The sequence below is a fragment of the Rattus norvegicus genome, chromosome 5, assembly GCF_036323735.1.
Source record: "Rattus norvegicus strain BN/NHsdMcwi chromosome 5, GRCr8, whole genome shotgun sequence".
Classification (NCBI taxonomy): Eukaryota; Metazoa; Chordata; class Mammalia; order Rodentia; family Muridae; genus Rattus; species Rattus norvegicus.
In genome coordinates this window covers 151,077,549-151,102,037 of record NC_086023.1, presented here as the reverse complement: position 1 = coordinate 151,102,037, position 24,489 = coordinate 151,077,549, and the positions used below count along the sequence as shown (strand labels likewise).

General features: G+C 48.2%; 2 protein-coding genes across 3 annotated transcripts; both read right to left on the bottom strand.

Moving 5' to 3' along the window:
• Window positions 1–923: 923 nt before the first annotated feature.
• Gpn2 (GPN-loop GTPase 2) lies at window positions 924–8,759 on the bottom strand. 2 transcript variants are annotated; one of them, XM_039110392.2, is made up of 5 exons: window positions 8,495–8,759; window positions 6,957–7,113; window positions 4,519–4,679; window positions 2,645–2,775; window positions 924–1,325 (listed from the first exon to the last, which is right to left on the bottom strand). In XM_039110392.2, exons 1-5 carry the CDS (start codon window positions 8,576–8,578, stop codon window positions 1,253–1,255), a joined length of 606 nt encoding a protein of 201 aa, XP_038966320.1. In that variant the 5' UTR covers window positions 8,579–8,759; the 3' UTR covers window positions 924–1,252. The 2 variants fall into 2 exon arrangements, with proteins under 2 accessions (XP_038966320.1, NP_001257888.1); NM_001270959.1 differs by lacking the exon at window positions 8,495–8,759 and adding an exon at window positions 8,011–8,421.
• On the bottom strand, window positions 8,656–18,068 carry Gpatch3 (G patch domain containing 3). Its single transcript, NM_001399446.1, has 7 exons — window positions 17,607–18,068; window positions 14,791–15,212; window positions 13,590–13,764; window positions 12,526–12,585; window positions 10,400–10,521; window positions 9,993–10,120; window positions 8,656–9,317 (listed from the first exon to the last, which is right to left on the bottom strand). Exons 1-7 carry the CDS (start codon window positions 18,049–18,051, stop codon window positions 9,101–9,103), a joined length of 1,569 nt encoding a protein of 522 aa, NP_001386375.1. The 5' UTR covers window positions 18,052–18,068; the 3' UTR covers window positions 8,656–9,100.
• Window positions 18,069–24,489: the final 6,421 nt, after the last annotated feature.

Below are 24,489 nucleotides of genomic sequence, written 5' to 3'. Positions count from 1 at the left end.
TGAAAATGTAAATTGCAGTCCCCCAGCGTTCCCAGACAACGATCCTAGTAGTATAGTTAAATATTTTTCCTTAAATAACTCACCATGCATACATTTTCTTTACATAAGAGCTCCATACAACCCATGCTTGTCTGAGACTCACTGTACAGCCGGCTGGTCTTCAACTCCTGATTCTGATGCCGCCATATCTCGTGTTGGGATTGAAGGGATTTACCACCACACACAATTAACGTCACTTCAGTTTTGAAGGAATCTTTTGCTTCTCTTTGTAGTGCTAGGGGTTGACCCCAGCACCGTGTGCATGCTAGCTACTACTGAGCTATTTCTCCAGTCCAAGTTATGTTAATTTTTCAAAAATTGACTAGTATTTGCAAAATAATAATACCAAAAGCAGAATAAAATATAAAATACATAGGATAAAAATAAAGTATTAAAGGGGTTTGGAGAGATAGTTCAATGGTTAAGAGCACTGACTGCTCCTCCAGAGGTCCTGAGTTCAATTCCCAGCAACTACATGGTGGCTCACAACCATCTGTAATGGCCCTCTTCTGGTGTGTCTGAAGACAGCTGCAGTGTATTCACATACACGAAATAAATAACATCTTTAAAAAAAACATTAAGTGAGGTCTGCTAGGAGTTGCCTGCAGATGCTTGAACTTAGAGCTGTCAGCACCGAAGAACAAATAAATCACAAGACACCTGGCCAGTGCACAGGTAATTTGCCTGAGCCGAGTCTGCAACACTGACGTGAAGAAACAAGGCAGGTAAAGGTATCTGTCACTAAGTCCCATGACCTGAGTTCAACCTCAGAACCCAGAAGAGAACCAGCTTCAAGTTACCCTCTGCCCTCCACACACACTCTCGAGCAACACAGACACACACAAACACCAAATAAACATAATTAAAAACAAAGAAACAGACTATTTGGAGGGACAAAGATGTTTCTTTGTTCTCCGAGTCCCTGGGTCCATAGGGTTGAAGGAAAGTTTGAGGTCACAAAAAATAGAAAATAATCCTGTGTCAGAGCGCACCCATCCACTGCAGCCCGAGGAGAGCTATTCCACAACCTTTGGTCCCCACCTCCTGGGGGCAGGGCCCTGAGTTTATGGGCACCACAAAGGGTGCTGTGTGTGGCTTCTTATTCAGAAGTCCTTTGCAGGGACCGTGGTTCCCTTCCAGCCTCTGCTCTGGCTGGATATGGCTTTGGGTCCATACCCTGCTGAGCTGTCCACGGCGATCCAGGCCCCATATATTACAGCTGCATGGCTTCCTGCTCTGCGGTCTGGTCCGAGGATGCTAAGTACTTTTCCTGGATGCCCAGGGTGCTGAGGGAAGGCATGTTAAGGCTTAGACACAGCAGAAGGGGGAATGGCTTCCACAGGAGCTGCCCCCTTCTGACGCCCACACAAACACATCTCTCCTGGCCCTCCAGCTTGTGTGGCACATGCTCTAGAGTCCCTGTCACTCCCTTTCTCTTCTGTATGGTCACGAGACCTATGACCGTAAAAAATGGACAGAGCCCCCGCTCCCCTCCACCCCTGCCACAACACACACCCTATAGGTGCTCAGTATCTAGTGTTACCTCATTTTTCTTAACTCTCCCCCGCTCTGGGACGGGACACAGATCGCATCACAAAAGGAAAAGAGCAGACACTACTGACACTGGCGGCACATGAGCCATAGCCTTGGCAGTCTCCGGAGGGATCACATGTCAGACTGCCACTATTCCGGACACTTGTCCTCAGGGATCTGACACATGTCTAAATTCCCATCTCCAGCAACCTGGGCAAATGCTGTGTCTCTAAGGCCATTGCCCCGAAGGACCAGGCCCTTCCTTCCTGCCTCTCAACAGCATCTGACCCAAGGAACACACAAACTGGTCAGATCCCAAGTCCAAAGGCCCAGCTGCCCTTCACATAGCTCTGGTTGTCCAGTGGTGCCCTTAATCTCAACTCCTCTGCCAGCTCATCCCTTCTAAAGGTAGACCTGTCCCCTCACCACTCCACGGCCACTGTGTCACTAACTGTTCCAATTTACCTCTTCCATATTTTTCACCCAATACTCCTTTCTCTATTATTCTCCTTTGTTATTTTTTGAGACAGGCTCTTACTTTGTAGCCCAGGCTAGCCTCAAGTTTTTGGTAATCTTCCTGCCTCAGTTTCCCAACAGGCATGAAACCTCGTGCCTGGCTCCTTTTCTCTCTCCCACTACATATGTCATCTAGCAAGACTGTAAGAACTCTGCTGCCCTAACTACACCCACCAAGTACATTTCCACACTCAGGGCATTTCCTAAGATGGGCATTAGCTCTCATTGAACTGGGGAGGAAGATCAAGAGTTTAAGGTTAGCCTGCACTACACAGGCTGTAGTGCTAGGGGTAGAGAGAAACTGTCTCAAAACACCAAAATAAATAAATCCTTACCCTTGAGCTAAGGGCAGAAGGCAAGGGTGCTATCCTGGGCTACACCCCAGCGCTCCATTACCACCACGCCTCCTTTCCCTTCCCCTAGCGCTTCTTTTCCTTTAAATGTAAGCCAGCAGGCAAACACTGCACTTCTCCCAACAGCCCCACGCCATTTCATTTCTAAGCTTCTGTGTCTGGGCTCTTCTATTTGTCCTTCCCATGTCCATCCCTGAGGATACGAGGAGAAATGGAAGTCAGCTCCCACTGCTGCAGACATCAGGGCTTCCAGACTCCGCTGCTCTTGAACCCCAAAGCAGTAGCCATTGGCTTTATCCACAGCCTGTAAGACTCGCTGGATGCTGTCCTTGTCCTGAGCAGAGAAGAGAAGTAACTCAATGAGCAGAGTGGCCTGGAGAGCTGGCACCATACCTAACTGGCCTCCTCTGACTCTTACGGCATTTCCACACACAGGACAACCTTCCATTCCCCAAGGGCCCAGATTAGAAGCTCAGCTCCTCCGTGCAGTCCCTGCCTAGGGTCTTCTCCTATGGGAACACCCTACCATCCAGAAAACTGACTCACTGTTCTCTTCCTGGGCCAAACAGCCTTTATGGTCAGAAGTCAGTGAAGGTCAATGTACCCTCAGTGTCTGGACAGAACCAGTGTCAGTGAGGCACTGACAAATACGCTGTTTGGCCTGTAACAGTTTCCTTATCCATATACAACAGTGAGAATAGTCCATATATCTCAATGAAATATGTAGACCAAAATAACGCATGCTCAGCCCTCAGTACTGTGCTAGTAGGGAAAGCCTTCGGCAAGCGAGGGCTAGCATGTGCTAGCATGCACACACTCTTCTCATGCTGAAGGAGCCAGGTGTGGTATTAGAGCAGTGGTTCTCAGCCTTCCTAACCCTTCCACTGTGGACAGCTTTTGGGGCCACTTGGCAGGAATTTGACATTGGGCCAGGACAGGGAAGTTAGCTCAGGCAGGAATCTGATTCTAGGGTAGAACAAAGAAGTAGGCTTCAGGCAAGAGTATGACTTTGGGCTAGGACAGGGAAGTGGGCTCAGGTATCTTGGTCATTCTGATAAGCCCTAAGTAACAGTGATCTCAGGGCTCTGTTTATTGCCTTGCTTGTTCCCTATTTGTGTTTAGTGCCTTGCTTGTTCCCTTGACCTAGAACTGACCTTATTACTCGCATGTAATTAAAATGCTATAAAAGCACCTGCTTCAGCCCCAGAACTGGCTGGGGTCACTCTACGATGTTGTCTAATTGTCTTTTTCTTTTCAATCCTCACTCCCGTGCTCGAGAACCTGCTGACTGAGCTGGCTTGGTCATTCCACCCTTTAATCCAGTTCCTCATGTTGTGGTACCCTGAGCCATATTGTTATGAATCGTAATGTAAACATCTGATATGGACGGTATATGTTATGTGACACTCAAAGGGGTCACAACCCCCAAGTTGAGAACCACTGAGTTAGAGGGAAAGTTAGCTCAGGCCCCTACTGCAGGAAGGAATCTAAGACCACAATGTCTCCTGGGTTATCTCTGCTTTAAAAAGTTGAGAGACAGGCCAGAGAGATGGCTCAGCGGTTAAGAGCACTGACTGCTTTTCCTGAGGTCCTGAGTTCAATTCCCAGCAACCACATGGTGGCTCACAACCATCTGTAATGAGATCTGATGCCCTCTTTTGGTGTGTCTGAGGTCAGCTACAGTGTACCTATATGTAATAAATAAATATTTAAAAGAGAGAGAGAGATATACAGAGGCCAGGGGCCACTCTGCAAACTTAATACAGCCGCTCAGCTACATATACCCCTTGGTTGGCCGTGGGTCAACCTTGTTGGTGACTCTCTGGACTCAGGCATGTTCATTCACACACACATTCACACACACACACACACACACACACACACACACACACACACACACACACGGCCTGGTGACTCAGAATTGGCAGGATTAAAGCCTGCTCTTTGCTTTTTACTGCTTTTCACTACTCCCGATGCTGAAAGTAAGCCAAGGACAGACCCAGGACATCAAGTCTCTCTATGTTCTTGGCCTGTCAGAGCTGCAGCCACCGGGAAGAGATCTCTTACTGTCCAATACCTGGATGTTCAGTGGGATGAAGGAGACCAGGCTGTAGTCCTCGATGAGCTGCACTAGCTTCTCATTGAGCTGTCGGTAGTGACTGAAGAAAGGGTCGGATGCCAGGTGGTCAAGCAGGTAGGAGAGGTCCAGGACTTCAGTGTAGTAGTCCAGGTTGAAGGCTAAGAAGAGAACCAGAGTTAGGAGCCACTGACACTAGGCTAAAGGGCTCAGGACCGGAGCAGCTGAGGACATAACTCAGAGACAGACAGACACGACTGCCTTTGTAGGACCTTGAGTTCTAGTTTAGCATCCTAAGGGGGATTAAAAACCATACCCAGGGTTGGAGACTTAGCTCAGTGGTAAAGCCCTGGGCTCGGTCCTCAGCTCTTGGAGGTGGGGGGGTGGGCATTATAACTAATCAGCTTGAACAGAATAGGCAGTGGTGAGCTAGCCTGGACACATGCGGTGCGGGACTACAGACAGCCCTGTGAGAGGAGAGAGAACTAGGCCTGGGGCTGTGTCTTCTGTTTCTTTGTCATTATTTCTCTGTGACAGTGACTCCCACCTCCGCTCTGGCTGGCCTTCTACTCACTGTGTGAACTGCCCAGGTTGGCTCTCACAGCTGTTCTGCCTCAGGCTCCTGTGTGCTGAGAGTTAGGGCTCGAGCTGCACACTGGCTCCCATTCCTCACACCCACTAAGACACTCGCTAGTGCAGTTAAATGAGTTTACCAAGAAGAGAAATACTGTCCGGCAGTGGTGGCACATGCCTTTAATCCCAGAGCTTGGGAGACAGGTGGACCTCTTGAGTTTGAGGCCAGCCTACGCTACAAAGCAAGTTCCAGGACAGACAGGGCCACACAGAGAAACCCTGTCTCTAAACAAACAAACAAAACCAAAGAAAAATACTCTCTTGACCTGGTAGGGCAGGCTGGTAATCCCAGGTACAAGAGCAGCCAAGTCAGCAGCAAGGTTGAAAGTTCAGGGCTAGCCTAGACTACATAGTAAATTTAAGGTCAGTCTGGGCAATTTAGTGAGATCCTAATCAAAATGAATGTGCTGAGATTGCCCATGCACACTGACATCTGGAGCCAATCCTGACACGAGGTCAATCTCTGGGACCCACACAGGGAAAGGAGAATCAACTCCACACAAGCACATGCCACCCCCATAAATGAATTAATTTAAAGGGGCAGCCTGAGAGGTTAAGAGCACTTGCTACTCTTCACAGGACCTGAGTTCAGTCCCCAGTATCTCCATGGGAGGCTCACGATTGCCTGTACTTTAGCTGCAGGGGGACCAGTTTTCTTCTTTTGGCCTCTTTGCATATCACATAAGAGGCTGGCCTTGAACCCAGTCCTCCTGTCTCTCTCTCCCAAGCACTGGGATTATGGACACGCACCCCCACGCCTGGCTAATGTGCTGGATTTCATCCACCATTCAGTAGGCAGCCATGTGGACAGGTCTACCTTCGGGGCTGTTGTGAGGACTAAGCCTTGTAAACCCTCTGCCTGCCCTGTACACAGAGACACTCAATGGTTGTATACACCAGAGTCAAACAGGTACTGAGAAGGATGCTTAGCCCTGCTTCACAAAGGTTGGTCAGTCCCCGGGGGCTTAGCTTACACACTGGAAGGACTTAGTAAATGCTGTCAAACTGAATCAGTTCAGTCCAGCAGCAAGGTCTCCTGGGTAAGGCACCTTCCCTTCCTGGGCCACAGCAGATGCTCTTACGCCAGGCTTTCGTGCTGTGCAGTTTCCTAATAAAAGGAAAAGCACACCTGATGGCCGCTGGGCTCCGTGGTCAGCAGTCCCCAAAGATGAGCTGAGAGACTTGGCTGACATCCTTTCATGGACGCCGCAGGCAAGGACACTTCCATGCCACCCCCTTCCCCACCAGGCCACAAGACATCAGCTTTCTTCTCTCTATTCCTTTATGACTGCAGAGTTTAAGGAGCCCATGCTATTAGCACAGCAGAGAGAGAATCTGGCAGAAAAATATGCTGGCCATTGCAACACCACCCAACTCCCAATTTCCCGCCTCTTGCCATGGGAGGATGCAGGAGTAAGGTGGCCAGCTACAAGCCAGACCCTGCGTCTGCCTAGTTCTCAAGACTTCACATCCTCTAGAACACAGAAGGACAAATGTCTGTTGTTTTAGCCACTAGGTTGATGGTAGTTTCATTCTACCAGCTCAACTAGGACAACATTGCCTCTACTTCACAGGCTAGAACAGTTACCCAAAGTCGTGAGCCATGGCCTCAGAGCAGTGAACTGTTACCCACTTCCTTCAGCCACCCACTGCACTGTCACCTCGTTCTAACTCCTTTAAAGCCCCCATCTGTAGCTCTTGTCTCTAAATCAGCTGTAGCTTCTGGCATGGTGCACAAAATAAATGGTCAGAAGTCAGGAATGCAGTGAGGCAGCTTCCCTCCCGCTGCAGGCAGGGTTGCTTACCCAGCTTCCCATAGTGTTCAATAAGGTCCATCTTGGAGAGGAGGTTGACATGGGGCAGTTCCACATGCAGCATGGTGGCCAGGGAGGTACACAGTACTGAGATGAACTTGGCTGGGTCTGTACAGTAGTGAGAATCCACAAGGTGAACAGCAGTCAACTGTGAGCAGAAGGGACAGGGTGAGAGGAAGACTGACCTGGAGTGGGAGGAAACTTCTGGGCTCACGTGTCCCTTGTTAGACTGGTAGCCTATGGATCCAGTGAATGCCTCAGTACTGTTCTGCCTTTATTTCCTTGTACATGTGTGTGCTTGAGACAGGGTTTTAAGGCCTGGAACTCATGAGCCACGTGCCGGGGTTCCAGGCCTGTCACTTTCCCTGCCTCTTAAATTTAATAACCCGCATCACGTTTTCCTCCCAGAAAATATGGGGCAATTTTACCATTTTGTCCTTCCTACTATGCTGAGGACCAAACCCAGGGACTGTGGTCTCTGCTTGTTAGACAAGACCTCTACCATTGAGCTAAGTAAATCCCCAAGACCAAGAGGTCTCTTACATAGAGGGTTTCAACCCCGCCCCACAGTGGGCAAAGGGTTCAAATTACACCGCCGCATCTGCCTCTCTCTTTCATTGCACTTTTGCACATCAATTAAACAATCACTGAGCCACTTCTGTGTAATCACTTCCACTGTTTTTTAAAAATCCCCAATTGAGGGTTGGGGATTTAGCTCAGTGGTAGAGCGCTTGCCTAGCAAGCGCAAGGCCCTGGGTTTGGTCCCCAGCTCCAAAAAAAAAAAAAAAAAAAAAAAAAAAAAAAAAAAAAAAAAAAATCCCCAATTGAGAACACATTCATTTTAGAGATGACACAACTGAGTGAAAGGACTTTCCAAGACCATAAAGAGAGTTGGTGGCAGAGCTAAAATTCTCTCTCAGAAGTTTGTTCTGTTTCAAACTTAACTCAGCCTCTATCTTGCAGCGTACTTTGGGGGCGTGGCACCTATCTGCCTCTCTGTCTGGGATTCCATCTGCATAATGGGCTTGCCCTACCCAAGACACACCCTCAGGTCCCACTGAGCCATCTGGGAGAAGATGCTGCGTAGGGAGGTGTGGTGCGTGCAGAGCTCCACTTGTCCGGGGCAGTCGAAGAGAAAGTAGTGGCCTCGCAGGGGCTCCAGCTTCGCGCGCAGCCAGTCTAGGTTAGCTTCCAGGTACTCCATGCAGTAGAGCAGGCCACCGTTGGGCCCAAGGCGCAGCGCGTCCATTACGTCGCCCAGACCCACCAGCTCGCCCACGTCCACGGCACATTCATAAGGCAGTCCTTCGTTAGCTGGGTCCAGGTTCACCACCGCCACGCGCCGCCCCAGCGCGCGCAGGAACTCACTCATGCCCAGGCAGTACGTAGTTTTCCCTGAGCCCGGGGGCCCGATCACAGCCTGCCCGAAGGCTGTAGTCGGGGCGGCCCCCGCCATGGTTGGATAAGCAGCCCACGGTTGCCTCCCTAAGTAAGCCAAAGAAACCCAAGCAGAAAAACGAGCAAACTACCCGGCAAGGAAGGGAAATGCTCCGACTTCCGGATTCCGCCGGAACTTGCCTGGAGAGGAAGTCCCGCCTACAGGACAGCGGCATAGGCTGTGGTCACGCAGCCGCATTTCTCCCTCCGCTGTGTCAGTCTCAAGATATCCCAGGCTTCACTAAGGCAGATTTCCATGCCGGGTAAACTGGTTTATTCTCGTGCAGATCCGTTCCTAGCTAGAGGGTAAAGGTGGTAAGGGACCGCCGACCCTCTCTGGATTAGTGCTCTGGTCCCTTTTCCTCGCTTCATGGAGCCCTCCTTCAGATAACCCCCAAAACCGACTTGATTGTGCCACAGGCCATCAAGATCTTCAAGGTTCTGGGGCAAACCCAAACAAGCACGAGGGTTCAGAGATCAAAGAAAGGTCTTTAGGCACAAACACCCCAGGAGCCGGAGGGGTTTTTTGTGAAATCATCTTTGAGGTAGAGAAACAGTGGGCACGCTCAGGTCTGCACATATGAGCCAGCTGCCTAAAGGGCTAGTCCCAAGCTCTTGGCTGCTTCAGGTCCACTTGGCAAGACCCGGGTAGAGGGCTATGTCCTTGCAGCTGAGTCATCCTGACCAAGGACTTAGCCTCACTCAGGCTCTGAAGGTCTGTCCAAGGCACAGCTAGAACCTCTCACAAAAGTCATATCTGTCCGAAACTTCATGCTGGTGGGTGGCTGGCGCCGGAGCAAGGAGTCCCTCTGGTCTTGGGGCAGAGGCTCATCATAGATTGTGGAAATGAGCCCCAAGCCGGTTCCACGGATCCTCTTCGGTTGCTCAAATGGCTGTAACTTCTCTCCATGGTATCTGGATAAAACAGGGCTCTTGGTGAGAAGGCTGCTCTCTTCAAACTCCAGTAAAGAGGTTGGCAAGAGACTCCTACACCTCTGGTTGTACAGAACTGTCTCCTGCTGATAGTGCTTGAACCCAGGCAAGGCAAACCCTCATCACTGAGCCATGCCTCCAGCACCAAAGACAGCTGTATCTCTAGGATTCGGGTCTCCGACCTCTAGAGAGTTGTGTCAACTGTCAGGAACCTGGGAATTTGCATTCCCACAACAGGCTCCCTTATCAAGCCCAAATTCAGATTTGAGGAAATTACTTCCCTAGGGACCCCATGATTCCTTTGAGTTGTAGGATTGGGTTTAAAATGAAAATAAAGGGCTGGAGAGATGGCTCAGTGGTTAAGAGCACTGACTGCTCTTCCAGAGGTCCTGAGTTCAATTCCCAGCAACCACATAGTGGCTCACAACCATCTGTAATGGAATCCAATGCCCTCTTCTTGTGTGTCTGAGGACAGCAGCAGTGTACTTATATATAATAAATAAGTAAATTTTAAGGACAGAGGCTTAAAAAAAAAAAAAGAGAGAACAGTGTCATCTATCATTTAGGGGTGCCCATCCCATCCCAAATGCAATGGAAGAGGGAAACCGAATAGCAGCACAGGGGGATTATGACCTAGGGAGTCTCAGCTGCACTTACCCCAATCCACGCTTGCATCTAGGGTGCTGGCCATCCCCATCCAGGGCCTCAGGCACCCCGGAGCACCTACTACCCAGGCCCTGGCCTTCAGCCCAGCCCTGGCGCTCCATCACCTTCCGGCCAATGCCCTGCAAAGGAAGCAGTGAGAGTCCAGAGAAGTGGTTCAAGTGTGACATCTGGCGCATGTTCCATTACTTGGGAGACAGAAGCAGGGATTCTGTCAAGCAGAGGATTTCAGTTCAAGGTCAAGCTGGGCTACCTATGGAGACCCTGCCTCAAAGGGTGTAAGGGACGTAAGGAGAGGAAGGAATGAAGGGAAGGAAAGAAGGGAGGGGGGCCTGTTCCTTGGGGCAGGAGGAGAAATGGGGGAGGAGGGAAAGGCGTTGTGGTTAATCATGCTCACTTACCTTGGTGTGGCGCTCAAAGGTGCCGACTTGGCGTCCTATCACAGAGCCATCTTCCTGACCTTCACGGAGTCTCCGTTCCAGGCGCATTTGGACAGAGTCCCGGGCATCCTTGTCTCCACCATCTGAGGGACCACAACCCATCTTGTAAAAGGGTCCCTCTCCGCAGGAGATTAAGGTTCCTGGGTCCCCTCACAAGATCTCTGATTCATTTTCACAATGTCCCGTAATCTCTTTTATAAGCTTGTGAGCTCAACGAGAAGAGGAACCACGGTTCTCCCAGATGAGGGGCAGTGCAGAGAAGTCAGAGATGAAATCAGAAGCCGGGTAGCTGGGAACTACAGAGACGGCTCAGCAGTGCACTGATCCTCCACAGGACCTGGCACACGGCAGCTCGCAACTGTCTGTAACTCCAGTTCCAGGGGATCTGATGCCCTCTTCTGCACTGGCACTGTACCAGGCACATGGTATACTTACATGCAGGCAAAACATATATTTATATAGGACAAAAATAGTAAATCTCAGCTAGGCAGAATGATGGCAACATGCCTGGAGACAGGTGGATTTCTGAGTTCAAGGCCAGTCTGGTCTACAGAGTAAGTTCCAGGAGAGCCAGACCACACAGAGAAACCTGACTCAAACAAGCAAAAACCATTAAAAAAAAAAAAAAAATCGGGCTGGAGAGATGGCTCAGGGTTAAGAGTACCCGACTGCTCTTCCAGAGGTCATGAGTTCAATTCCCAGCAACCACATGGTGGCTCACAACCATCTGTAAAGAGATCCGATGCCCTCTTCTGGTGTATCTGAAAACAGCTACAGTGTACTTAAATATAATAAATCTTTAAAAAAAAAATCCTAATCTAAAAAAGGACAAGGAAGCATGGCATACATCTTTAATCCCAGCATTTGGGAGGCAGAAGAAAGAGAATGGATGTCTGAGACTTTGAGTCCAGCCTGCTTGGCATAGCAAGTTCTTGGATAGCCAGGACTACACAATGTCTCAAATATCAGAACAAAAATTCCAGGTTGTTTCTCACTTCAGAATTATGAGTTGACCAAAAGCCAAGGTCCTGACTACTTAGAGCCTGTTCAGCCAGAACCCACCGAGGGGTGTTCTCACGGTCCTGTGACAGAGAGGATCAAGGGCCTGCCGACAACAGTCCTTCCATTCGACTATAGGTAGGAGTACTCTCGGCAGAGGTGGTGAGTACAGTCAGCCTCTCTGTACAGCTTCTGTGCCTGAAGGCCCACAGTTGGAAAGTACTCAGAAACCAACTGCATCTGTACCGACATGCAGACTCCCCACGCCCACCACTATTCCCTAAGTAATACTATTTGCAGAGCACCCGTATTCTAGAAAGCATTGCAGATAGTGTGTGGGTTCCCTCTGAGTCAGGTCCTCACTCTATAGCCCAGGATGGCCTCAACCTTGCAGTGATCTTCACACTTTACTTCCCCAGTGCAGGAATCCCAAGTGTTCGTCACACCATCATGGCTGCTGAGTAACTATATTTTTCCTGGTGCTGGAATTGAACCCAGGGCCTCACATATGCTAGGAAAGTAGGAGTGAGCTGTAGGCCCAGCCCTTGATAACTATTTTTGTTTGTTTGTTTTTTCCAAGACAGGATTTCTTTGTGCAGCTCTAGCTGCCCTGGAACTCACTTCATAAGTCAGGCTGGTCTCAAACTCACAAAGATCTGCCTGTCTCTGCTAGGATTACAAGTGTTCACCACCAGGGTTGGGGATTTAGCTCAGTGGTAGAGCACTTGCCTAGCAAGCGCAAGGCCCTGGGTTCGGTCCCCAGCTCCGAAAAAAAGAAAAAAGAAAAAGAAAAAAAAAAAAGTGTTCACCACCGCCGCCTGGCAATAATCTTTCTGAGAGAGATCATTTTAAGTATGCATGAGGATGTGTGGTGTGTAGGTCTAACCAGATATTAGACCACCGTGTAAGAGAGCATTTGCAGATTTGGTGTCTATGGGGGTTCTAGAACATTTCTCTTGAGCACACTGGGAATGAGTGTGCAGTGGGTTGCTCCTGGTTCCCTGACTTGGCCTCTGACAAGCATATATGACTAGCATACAGGATTAGGGCACAAGATCCTCCCAGGACTGCCACCCCTGGCTCAGTACCTTTGTCGTAGTAGACGCTCATGTCCACGTCCCAGTCATCAGCTGTCTGCTCATCAAAATCTACAGGGATAAAAGCATCCAGAGGCATGGGTTAGCGACTCTGAGTTCTTTGGTTCTTGGACTAGGATCAGTCCCAGGACCTTGGACAAACTAAAAAGGCTCAACCACCAAACTCTATGTCCCATCCCAATGACTCCCACATGTGTTTCAAGCTAAATCTAGAGTTAGGCAGATATTCCAGATTCTATTCCACCAATTCCTCATCAAAATAGGAAGACCAGGCTGCATTAAATTGGAAGGAAGCCATTTCCTAGCTTTTTAAGACTGTCAGGAAATATATCATGTAGAGCAGAGACTCCAACCTTGGTTTGACAGCCATTGCCTGGGCACCAACCCAGATCTGGATCCTAAACATCCCTACAAACCCATGTGTTAAAGACATAGTACCAGGTATACAGTGGGAAGTAACCGGATCTTTAAGAGGGGGAACTTCGGGCTGGAGAGATGGCTCAGTGGTTAAGAGCACTAACTGTTCTTCCAGAGGCTCTGAGTTCAAACCCCAGCAAACCCATGGTGGCTCACAACCATCTGTAATGGGATCTGATGCCCTCTTCTGGTGTGTCTAAAGACAGCGATAGTGCACTCATATACTTTAAATAAATAAATCGGGGCTGGGGATTTAGCTCAGTGGTAGAGCGCTTACCTAGGAAGCACAAGGCCCTGGGTTCGGTCCCCAGCTCCGAAAAAAAGAACCAAAAAAAAAAAAAAAAAATCCGTTTAAATAAATAAATCTTTAAAAAAAGAGGTGGAACTTCATCCATGCCCTCACTAGGGACTGTGAGATCCAAGTTTCTCTTCCTTCTCTCTCCTCTGCACCCAGCCATGAGGTGAACAGGCTTCCTGCACCATGTGCTCTGATTATAATGTGCAGCTTCACCACAGGCATAAGAACCAAATGCCAGGCCTTGAGGCTTCTAAACTGAGCCAACCCTTTTCTCTTTAGGAGCTAATCCATCTCCAGTATTTGTTCCAGTAACCACAAGCCGACTGATGCCTGGCCTTACCTCCTTCTTCCTCCTGCCAGAACTGAGCATCCGTGTAGAACACGAGGCCAGAGCCACCCTTCTCCCACTTGAGCTCAATCTCCTCCTCAAAGAGCCGCTCAGTAGTCCGCTCCTGCCTGGTCACATCCTCGTGCAGCGCTTCATGTCGCTCCCACTCCTCACCCCGGTCATCGTCCTGGGAGAAGGGGAGGGAGAGGTGACCTGTATCTAACTTCCTAAAAGGAAGGAGTTTCTGGGCCCAGAAGGGGACATGGGACCTGGACCTCTGCAGGGTGCCTTCAGGAGGCAGCACATTTAGACCTTAAAACCCTGGCCGCCCTACTCACTCTTATGTGCTGTGCTTTAGGCCAGGCAGTTCCTCCCCCACTCCCTTTGCTTCTTTACTTGATTACAGCCTCATGTGGAGTTCTGCAGCCTACACAAGGCCTACTTAACACACAGTCTCTCACCAGCAGTGTTAATCTGTCCATGACAGTTAAGCCTTTCTCAATTACATCATGAAAAAGAAGGGACAGGACAAGTGTTATCTCCTGCTGGTCAGGCCCTTCCTATAACTGGGCTCCTGGAATCACCCCAGTGCCCCTGAGAGGTAAGTGCCATTACTCCCATTTTACAAGAGGGAGTCTAGGTTCAGATGTAAGGTGACTTGCCCCACAACACTATGTCAAGGACAGCAGAACCAGCAGGAAAACCTAGGACGTCACCCCAAATAGCTTTTCTGCACTTTCTCATTTCAACATTCAGGCTCTTTAGGGGCAGGGAATGGCTAGGAGATTATCTTTAGAATTGACTACTAATCCTTGCTACAACGTGCCTAAGTACACTTGTGGAATGACAGCATGAGTCTTGGCCTGACTCTTCGGGTCCCCATCCTGGTTAAACCCTAAGGTGCTACAGGAACCAAGGCTGCAGAGCTGGGAAGGAAAGGAGGTAAGGCCAGGTCTCAGGTGTAGTCAGAAGGGACGACACCAGAGCTCAAAAGCTCAACCAATCAATAAAAGGCTTCACAATACACTCCATCTCACTTCATTCATGGAGAAAGGAGATGAAAGCAGAGGGTGGAGAAGCCTCAAGAAGGAAGGGGGCTCCCATCCTGACTCTACTCCTGCTTCCTCACATGCTCTTGGGTAAATTCTTATCCATAGCTCCCTCAGTCCCTTCCATCTATGAAAAGGAGCCTATGTACGGAAGACATACTCACATCTTCCGAGCCAGACTCCTCTTCCTCTTGCTGCCCTTCATCCTCAGGCTCATCCATGGAGCTTGCTGCTGGATCTTCCACGCAGGCTCCCTGGGGGATCTCCTCCCCGTCTGCTGTGTACACATGCTCTTCTTGCTCCACAGTCTCTGAGTCCTCATACAGAAAGGGCACATTGCCATAGCGCCGGGAGGAGCCTGTCTTGGGGAACTGGAGCTGTAGCTGGGTAATGATTCGAGGTGGTAGACGGCAGGACCGGATCAACTCTAAAAAGACCCGCAGGGGTGTGCCCACATTGCCATTGGGCATCAGCACTGGTGGATTTAGCTCTGGGAGCTGCCTCAGGTCAGCCAAGGTAAAAGCTTCATTCTCTGCCCTTCGACTCTGTAGCTCCTTCCGGGTCTTAAAGGGAAAGGACCCTAGATCTTAGAGAGGAGGGAAAAAACTAGATGTTAAGGCCCTAGACGATTTTTAGCAATAAGCCAGAAGTAAATCACGATGATATCTATGAGGTCAGTACACACAACAAAGTGAGGCAGGAGGATCTTGAGTTAGAGGCCAGTTAGGCTAAAACATACTAAGACTTCTCTCTTAAAAATAAAAGGCTAGGGGCTGGGGATTTAGCTCAGTGGTAGAGCGCTTACCTAGGAAGCGCAAGGCCCTGGGCTCGGTCCCCAGCTCCGAAAAAAAAGAACCAAAAAAATAAATAAATAAATAAATAAATAAAAGGCTAGGGGTTGGGGATTTAGCTCAGTGGTAGAGCGCTTGCCTAGGAAGCGCAAGGCCCTGGGTTCGATCCCCAGCTCCGAAAAAAAGAACCAAAAAATAAATAAATAAATAAATAAATAAATAAATAAATAAATAAATAAAATAAAAGGCTAACAAGATGAATGTACCATAAGTTGTCCTCTGACCTCCACACTGGTGTCGTGTGTATCCTCTCCCGCCACAAATAAATGTAAACTAAATACTCGATTTGTGTATATGCCTAGGTGTATATTCCTAGAGGAATACACAAGTCTCTTCAACACTTGCTTCCCGATGACCAGCTTTTATTGGTACTAGGATAGAAGCATCATCTCTGAACTATATTCCAATCCCGCGCTGTCTCCAGTCCCCACTTCACATATCTGGTGTTCCAGATACATCAAACCATTTTTTTTTTTCCGGAGCTGGGGACCGAACCCAGGGCCTTGCGCTTGCTAGGCAAGCGCTCTACCACTGAGCTAAATCCCCAACCCCAACCATTTTCTTTTTAATGTGCACTGATTGGTGTTTTGCCTGCTTGTGTGTCTGTGTGTTGGATCCACTGGAAGTGGAGTTACGGACAGTTGTGGGCTGCCATGTGGGTGCTGGGAATTGAACCCAGGTCCTCCAGGAAGAGCACTCAATGCTGAGCCATCTCTCCAGACCCAATATTTATTTATTATGGTTTGTTTCTTTATTGTGTGTGTGCACATCACAGTGTACCCATGGAAATCAGAATGTAACTTGCTGGAGTTGGTTCTCTCTTTCCACTATGTAAGTCCTGAGATCCAAGTCAGGTCTTCAGAGCTGGTAGCAAGCACCCTTACTTGTTAATCCATCTTTCTTGGTAGCCCAGGATTGTTTTGAGAAGTAAGAAAATGATGGGCTGATCAGATATAGTGGTATACACTTATGATCCCAACATGGGGGGCACAGGCATGACCCCAAGGCTATTTCTTTTGTTTCTTTGTTTTTTGAGGCAGGCCCTGTCTACTCTGAAACTCATCATGTAAACCAGGCTGGCCTTGAACACAGAAATCTGCTTGCCTGTCCTGGGATTAAAGGGGCTCACTACCACATCTTGTTTAAGGTTGTTCTATCTTTTATAGAGTTTGAGGCCAGTATAGAGAGAGACACACACACAGAGGCAGCTCATGTTGTATGCCTTGAAAGGACATTGCTCCTAAGACTCTGCCTAAATCATAACCTGCGCACGCATGCACATACATACATACATACATACATACACACACACACACACACACACACACACCCTCCTTCTGTGAAGACGGCTGCTCAGAAACTGTCCAACCCTGAGCTGATACCAGTTTTCATTTTTATTTTATATTTTATATTTGAAACAGGATCAGAGCTACATAGTCTTGGCCTGGAACTCACTTTGTAGACCCAAGCTAGACAAGTATTAAAGAGCTGTACTTGCCTCTGCTTTCCAGGTACTAAGACTAAAAGGCATATGCTACCATTCTTGTTAATGACTCTTAAAGCCGAGGATGAACTGTTTCAAACTAATGTTTTTAAACCTCTCCATTTGGCACTTTAAAACACCTGGCTTCCTTTTCCCCAGTGGGCACATTTGTGCCTCACCCGCCTCTGTGCCTCCTTCGGCTTACTGCTTAAGACCTGCAGTAAGCCCTCACCTCTAGAGTTAACGCTTTCCTCTGCAGAGTCCTCTATCTAACCCTTGGCTGTCCTGGAACTCGCTCAGAGATAGTCCTGCCTCTGCCTCCTGAGTGCTGGGATCAAAGGCGTGCCTTAGCGCGCCCGGCTCCAAATTTCCTTTTTAAGAAACCATGTCAGTGCAAAACCAACCCCTCAGAGAAATGGTCCTAAGAAGGGATAAATTTGAAACTTATGTATATAGGTCTCGGTTGTTTCTTTGTTTTGCCTTTTAAGTCCCTGAGTAAAACTAAACATGCAAATTGGGCTGAAAACTTGTACCTTTGTCCGTAACTAACTTAAGCTCCGAAACAGTGGTAACCTATCTTTACTACCCAGGAAATGTGCCTCCTTTCCCAGGGCCATAAGTCTAGTCCATTCTTGCTCCCTCTTACCTGAAGCCTCAGTGGGTAGCCTAAGCCTGCGTATGAGACAACGGCCAGGAAGCCAGGTCCCCTGAGAGTCCAGCCACCGGCGACCCGAGTACATGCGAAGCAGTCGCTGAGCTTGCGCCACTCCCCTCACCGAGACGATGCAGCAGCAGGTTCGGGTCTGGACCGCAGCAGAGCCCCGGGCGGGGACAGCGCGGGCATCGGAGGCTGTAGGCTGGGCGGCATCCTCAGCAGCAGGGTCCGGGGCAGCTCCGGCCGCGTCCGGACTCGCCTGCGGAGGGCCCCTCTCGGGCCGATGCCGGTAGTGGAAACACAGAAAACCTCCGCCGCGCTGTTCTCGGAATTGGCTAAAGTAGCTCCGTAGCTGAGCCGAGCGTAACACAGCCGGGATCCCACTCACCACCAGGTAAACCGCCGACTCTTCGTCCAGCTCCCTGGGCGTCGCCATCTTGGACTGTCACATGACTGCTGGGCGTCAACTCTCGCGAGAACACCACGTCTCGGACTCTGGAGTCGGGGTTTGGTGAACGTGGAGTCTGTGACCGTTTGGTTTTTCAAACTTTGTTTTAGTTGCTCTTGGTCCGAAACTGTGTGTCCAGCTCCATAGAAGATGGAAAACTCGTGCGATGGGCTGGGCTGTAGCTCAGTGATAGCTGAGCCAGCATGGGGCAGGCTCTAAGGAGGAACCAGTGTGGAGAACCGGGATGCTGAGCCGGAGGTGGCGGGAGTCTGATGCAAGAATGGACTAAAAGTACCAACCCAGCCAGGGCTAAATAATGAGTCTGTGTCTAAAATAAAACAAAAGTTGAAAAAAAAACCGGGCGTGGTGCCTCCCGCCTTTAATCCCAGAACTTGGGAGGCAGAGGCAAACAGATTTACGTGAGTTCGAGACCAGCTTGTTTAACATAGTGAAGTGTAAGACTGAGACAGGGCTATGTGGAGAGGTCCTGTCTTGGGGCGGGGGACGGGGGAGATGAAGAGATGTCCCAGCAATTGAGAGCGTTTGCAGCTCTTAAAGAGTACTTGGGTTGGACTCCCAGCACCCACATACAAGGCAGCTCGCCCATCCGTAACTGATTTCATGGGGTTGGATACTCTCCTCTGACCTCTAGAGGGACCAGGCACATACACGTTGCACATAGAGCCATGCAGGCAAAAACTCTCATACACATATAAAATTATCTTTAACCATATATCTTCTAAGTACAATTCCATGCATAACCATGGAAAACTATTCCCAGAGCCAAACCGTTTTGCCAGCAATGGTCTACCTCCGTACAAGGTGTTCGTGTCCCTCACAAACAGTATAGCTCTTGTGATTGTTCTAAATCCAACGCCTGTGTGCAGTGCTCAGAGTGGCCAAAGGAGGGCGTTGGGTCGACTGGACCCATTTTGAAATTTATAGCAAATGCAGCTTTGCCCTTCAACTTCCTGTCACGGAGGAGGGAAAGGTTCATGAGATTCTCACCCCTCTCTAAGAATTTTTATGCAGTTGATGGTTGATGGGTGGTGTGTTTCTGCTCGGATGAAAGGGTATTCTGGAACTCAGATGCCTAGGAACCAAGGGAAAAGGTATCCCAGTGGAAGAGCATCCCGGGCCATGGGAGCCCAGGAACCACACATCTCCGAGAGGAAGTCTTCTCAGCAGAAGCATTTCAGCTCCAAAGGGTATCCCCAGCTGAGCTCAGGAGCTCGGGAACCTCAGCCCTGGTCCACATCGTCCCTTCTTCCCTTCTCTTCACAGCATCTTTTCTTCTCATGAAAGAGATGTATTGGAGGGTCCAGGGATTGGTGGAATCTCAAGTTCTGAGCTTGGGGAGCTCAGAGATTGGTGGCTTTTTTTTTTCACCCACTTTTCCCTGCATCAGGCCCATGGATTAGGGTGGGAAGTCCTTCCCAGCCGCAGCTGGCTTTGGCTGAGGTCCCATGCCTGGACAGGCTGGAGAGGAGGTGCTGTCACCGTGAACAGCTCTGGGGGACAGCTCACGCAGTGGTCTTTCACCAAAGTTGAGACAGGGAAGAAGGTGTTGCCACCGTGGACAGCTCCTCATAACGGCAGTAGGCTGAGGCAGGAAAGGTGTCACCCTGAACAGCTCCTGCTGAGGTGGGAAAGGAAATGCTCCAATGTGGACAGTTCCTGTGATGGCTGCAAGCTGAGATAGCGTGGTGCCATTTTGACAGAAGCCGCCATTTTGACAGCCCTATGCGGGTATAGGGGGTATAGGAGCTGGTGGTCACTTTGAGGGCTTTTGCAACACAGCTTAGGGATTACAGTGGAAAGGGTTATTGTGTAGCAATTAAATTGAAACATTCTATCCTGGGTGGATAGTCCTTCTGACTCCTCCAGTAAACAATGGAGTGTGGAGAGATGACTTAGTGGTTAAGAGCCAGAGGACAGGGGTTGGGGATTTAGCTCAGTGGTAGAGCGCTTGCCTAGGAAGCGCAAGGCCCTGAGTTCGGTCCCCAGCTCCGAAAAAAAAAGAACCAAAAAAAAAAAAAAAAAAAAGAGCCAGAGGACACAGGTTCAATTCCTAGCACCCACAGGACAGTTCATAGCTACCTGTAACTCTAATTTCAAGGATTCTAATGCTGCCTTCTATTCTCTTTTTTTAAATAAAGATTTATTATGTATTTATTATAAGTACACTGTAACTGTCTTCAGACACACCAGAAGAGGGCATCAGATCTCATTACAGATGGTTGTGAGCCACCATGTGGTTGCTGAGCCATCTCTCCAGCCCGCCTTCTGTCCTCTTGAGGGTGCCAGCTATGCACATGATCCACAGATAAACTTGGAAGCAAAACAATACATACAAAACAAAATTAGAGGGGGCTGGAGAGATGGCTCAGTGATTAAGAGCACTGACTGCTCTTCCAGAGGTCCTGAGTTCAATTCCCAGAAGCCACATGGTGGCTCACAACCATCTGTAATGGGATCTGATGCCCTCTTCTGGTGTGTCTGAAGACAGCTACAGTGTACTTATATATAATATATAATAAATAAATCTTTAAAAAAATTTACAGATAAAGTAGAAAGAGCAATTCTACACTCTTGATCAATGGAGTGGGAGGGAGACAGAAAGGGCAACAGAAAAGTTGAGAATTATGAGAATACATTATATACATGTGTAAAAATGTCAGAACGAGACTAATGTGTAAGTGACATATAGTAATAAAACATAAAAACAAGGGCTGGAGGGTTGGGGATTTAGCTCAATGGTAGAGCGCTTGCCTAGCAAGCACAAGGTCCTGGTTCAGTCCCCAGCTCCGAAAAAAAAAAAAAAAAAAAAAAAACAAGGGCTGGAGAGATGGCTCAGTGGTTAAGGGCACTGACTACTCTTCCAGAGGTCCTGAGTTCAAATCCCAGCAACCACGTGGTGGCTCACAACCATCTGTAAATGAGATCTGATACCCTCTTCCTGTGGCCAAAGACAGCTACATTGTGTTCATATGTAGTAAATAAATAAATCTTTTTTAAAAAAAATCCCATAAAAACAAGCCAAAAGCCAGGGCTGGGACATGGCTTCATTTGATGGAGTACTTGCCTAGCATGCGTGAAGCCCTGAGGTCAGTTCCCAGTGCCGCAAAAGCCACGTGTACTGTCTGTAATCCTGGTGCTTCAGAGGCAAGAGAATCAGAAGTTCAGTATCCTTCTTGGCTGTATATGTTTTTGATCTGCTTTGGTGTGGTTTGGTTTGGTTTTCAAGACAGGGTTTCTTGGTTGTCCTGATACTCTGTAGACCAGGCAGAGACTGGAGACTTGTCTCTGCCTCTCCAGTTCTGGGATTGCCCCCACCCCACCCCCAGCTGTATAACAAGTTTAAGACCGGTTTGAGCTCATGAGACTCTCAGAAAAAAAAAAAGGTCTTGTATGTGTTTGAGATGTTTTGATGTTTTGACAGTGTAGTTTGACCAGAGCCCTGTGATCCAGCACAGCAGTGAAGAAAAAAACCCCAGACTATTCTGTTCTGTGTTCTGTGTTCCAGAACAGAGTTTACTGCAAAGAATCAGTTCTACTCACTGGACTTATGTAAGAGACATGTGCACTTTGTTTACCTGTGATGAAACCAGACAGATTCCAAATTCCAGTTCTTTGCCTCATAAAAGCTTAGTTGACCTTCTTGTCCCCGCTAACCAAGCATTGAACTAGCTTCCTTTTCTTTTTTCCTTGCGTTTTGGACCTGAGCGAGCTCTTTCCTCTTCTTCCTCAAAAGCCCCTCCTGAGAATGGGCCGTATTCAGAGCCAAGTATTTCCCATTTCCTGACCCCATCGACCTGTCATGCTTCCACTGCTTGCCCCATTCCCTCTCCCTGAGCTTTTCCTGGCCTGTTCGCTCTCTCCTGTGAAAGAAAAAAACATTTTTGCCCATGAGACCTTGGAGATGTCATTGCCAGGTCAGAGCCCTCCTCACTGCAACAGTTCTAGAGCCCCCATAATTGCAATAGCTCCTTTCCCCCTTGTTAATAATCCTAAACCCCCCAGATTTGTTTTCTTTTTCTTCACTTACCAGTGTATGCCGGCTGATGGGTTCACACGGTTTTGTGAAACATTAGCATTGCGTACTAGAAACCTCAGGCTAGGAAGTCAGAAACCAGAATTGTTTCATTTATATAAAGTTCAAGCTTGCAAAATAAAAACAAAATTTAGGGAGGCATAAATACACATTTTTTAAATCGGAAGAGAAAACCAGGGCATGCAAGTGATCTCAGCACCCGGGAGGGTGGGGTAGTAATTTTACTACAAGTTCAAGGCCAGGCTGGGCTACAGAGCAGGGACCTGTCTCAAACAGGGGGTGGGGCCGGTAAGGTGAATGACAGAAAGAAAGCAAAACTCAAAGAAATTATTAACTGAAATTCAGGGCAGTCATTGGCTTTGGGGGCAATGAGGAATTGAGAAAGAGCCCTCAAGGTTGGCGGAGGTAATTACCGGTGCCACAAGGGCAAGAGGTATGCTGTTATTTTTGTATCTAGTAGATATAGTTTGTAAACAGTTTTTTTTAAATTATTTATTCTTACTTATTTATTTTTATTTTTTTTTTAAGATTTATTTATTTATTTTACGTACAGCATTCTGCCTGCACATGTGACTGCAGGCCAGAAGAGGGCACCAGATCTCATTACAGATGGTTGTGAGCCACTATGTGGTTGCTGGGAATTGAACTCATGACCTCTGGAAGAGCAGTCAGTGCTCTTAACCACTGAGCCATCTCTCCAGCCCTATTTTGTTTTTTTGAGACAGGGTTTCTTTGTGTAGGCCTGTCTATCCTGGAACTCACTCTGTAAACCAGGCTAGCCTCGAACTTCCTCTGCCTCCCAAATGCTTGGATTAAAGGCATGTGACACACCACTCAGCTTATAAACAGTGTTGTTTTTATTAAAAATATTTATTTATTTCCGTTTTTTATGATATGGGTGCTTTGTCTTCATATTTGTCTAAGCACCAGAAGAAGGCATCGGATCCCAATATAGACATTTGTGAGCCACCATGTGGTTGCTGGGATTTGAACTCAGGACCTCTGGAAGAGCAGCCAGCCAGTGCTCTTAACCACTGAGCATCTCCCCAGCTTACCCCTTTCCTTTTTCTGAGACAGGTTTGTGTGTGTACCCTGGCCGTCCTGGAACTCGCTCTGTAATCAGAGATCTGCCTCTGGATGCTGGAACTAAAAGTATGCATTGTTTTAGCCTGGAGAGATGGCTCATCAGTTAAGAACACTGACTTCTCTTCCAAAGGTCCTGAGTTCAATTCCCAGCAACCACATGGTGGCTCTCAACCATCTGTAATGGGCTCTGATGCCTTCTTCTGGTGTGTCTGAAAACAGGGACAGTGTACTCATATATAATAAATAAATCTTAAAAAAAAAAAAAGAGGCTGGGGAAATGTCTCAGGGAGTTAAGAGCTCGCTTTGCAGATGTAAGGACCTAAGTCCATCTCCTCAACCCCACGTAAAAGGTAGACGTCACAGGTCACACCTATAAGAGCGCTGCAGAGGTAGGCAGATCCCAGAGCCTGGCTGGCCAGCCAGTGTGCTGGTAATGCAAAAGACTATGTCTTTCAAAGCCAGGTCTACAGAGCTAGTTCTAAGACAGTCAAAGCTACGCAAAGAAGAAACCCTGTCTGGAAAAGCCAAATTAAAAAATGTGGACTAGGGGTTGGGGATTTAGCTCAGTGGTAGAGCGCTTGCCTAGCAAGCGGAAGGCCCTGGGTTCGGTCCCCAGCTCCGAAAAAAAGAACCAAAAAAAAAAAAAATGTGGACTAGACAGAAGAGCACAGTCCAACATTAGCCCCTGGCCTCTGCATACCTGTGCTGTTGAATACGCCTGTATACATGCAAATAAATAAATGTGTAAGCAGCAGTCCCTCAAGCAGATGAGTCTGTAATATTCATAAAATGTGAAGCAAACCATATGTTGATCAGCAGTATAATAGAAAAACATGTCACAGCATGGGATACTTTGCAACAATGACAGTTAATAATGCATTGCTTCTGCACAGAACAGCCAGATGACATAACACTGAGTGGAAAAGATAAGCAGGGAGTTGGAGAGACAGCTCAGAGGTTGGGAGCACTGACTTCTCTTCCAGAGGACCTGGGTTCAATTCCCAGTACCCACGTCAAAGATTACAATCCTCTTCCTCTGTTAGGGATCTGGAACCCTTTTCTGGCCTTGAAGGAAACCATGGACTCAAGTAACACATTCAGACAGAACACCCAAACATAAGTAAAATAAAAAAAATAAACAAAACGAGAAACAGGAACTAGCACATGTTGAACTCACACACAGCCATATTGAGCAATCTCATTTATAAATTTCTTTCTTTCCTTTTTCTTTTTTCTGTTTCCCAGTTTTTCCGGACAGGGTTTCTCTGTGCAGCTCTGGCTGTTCT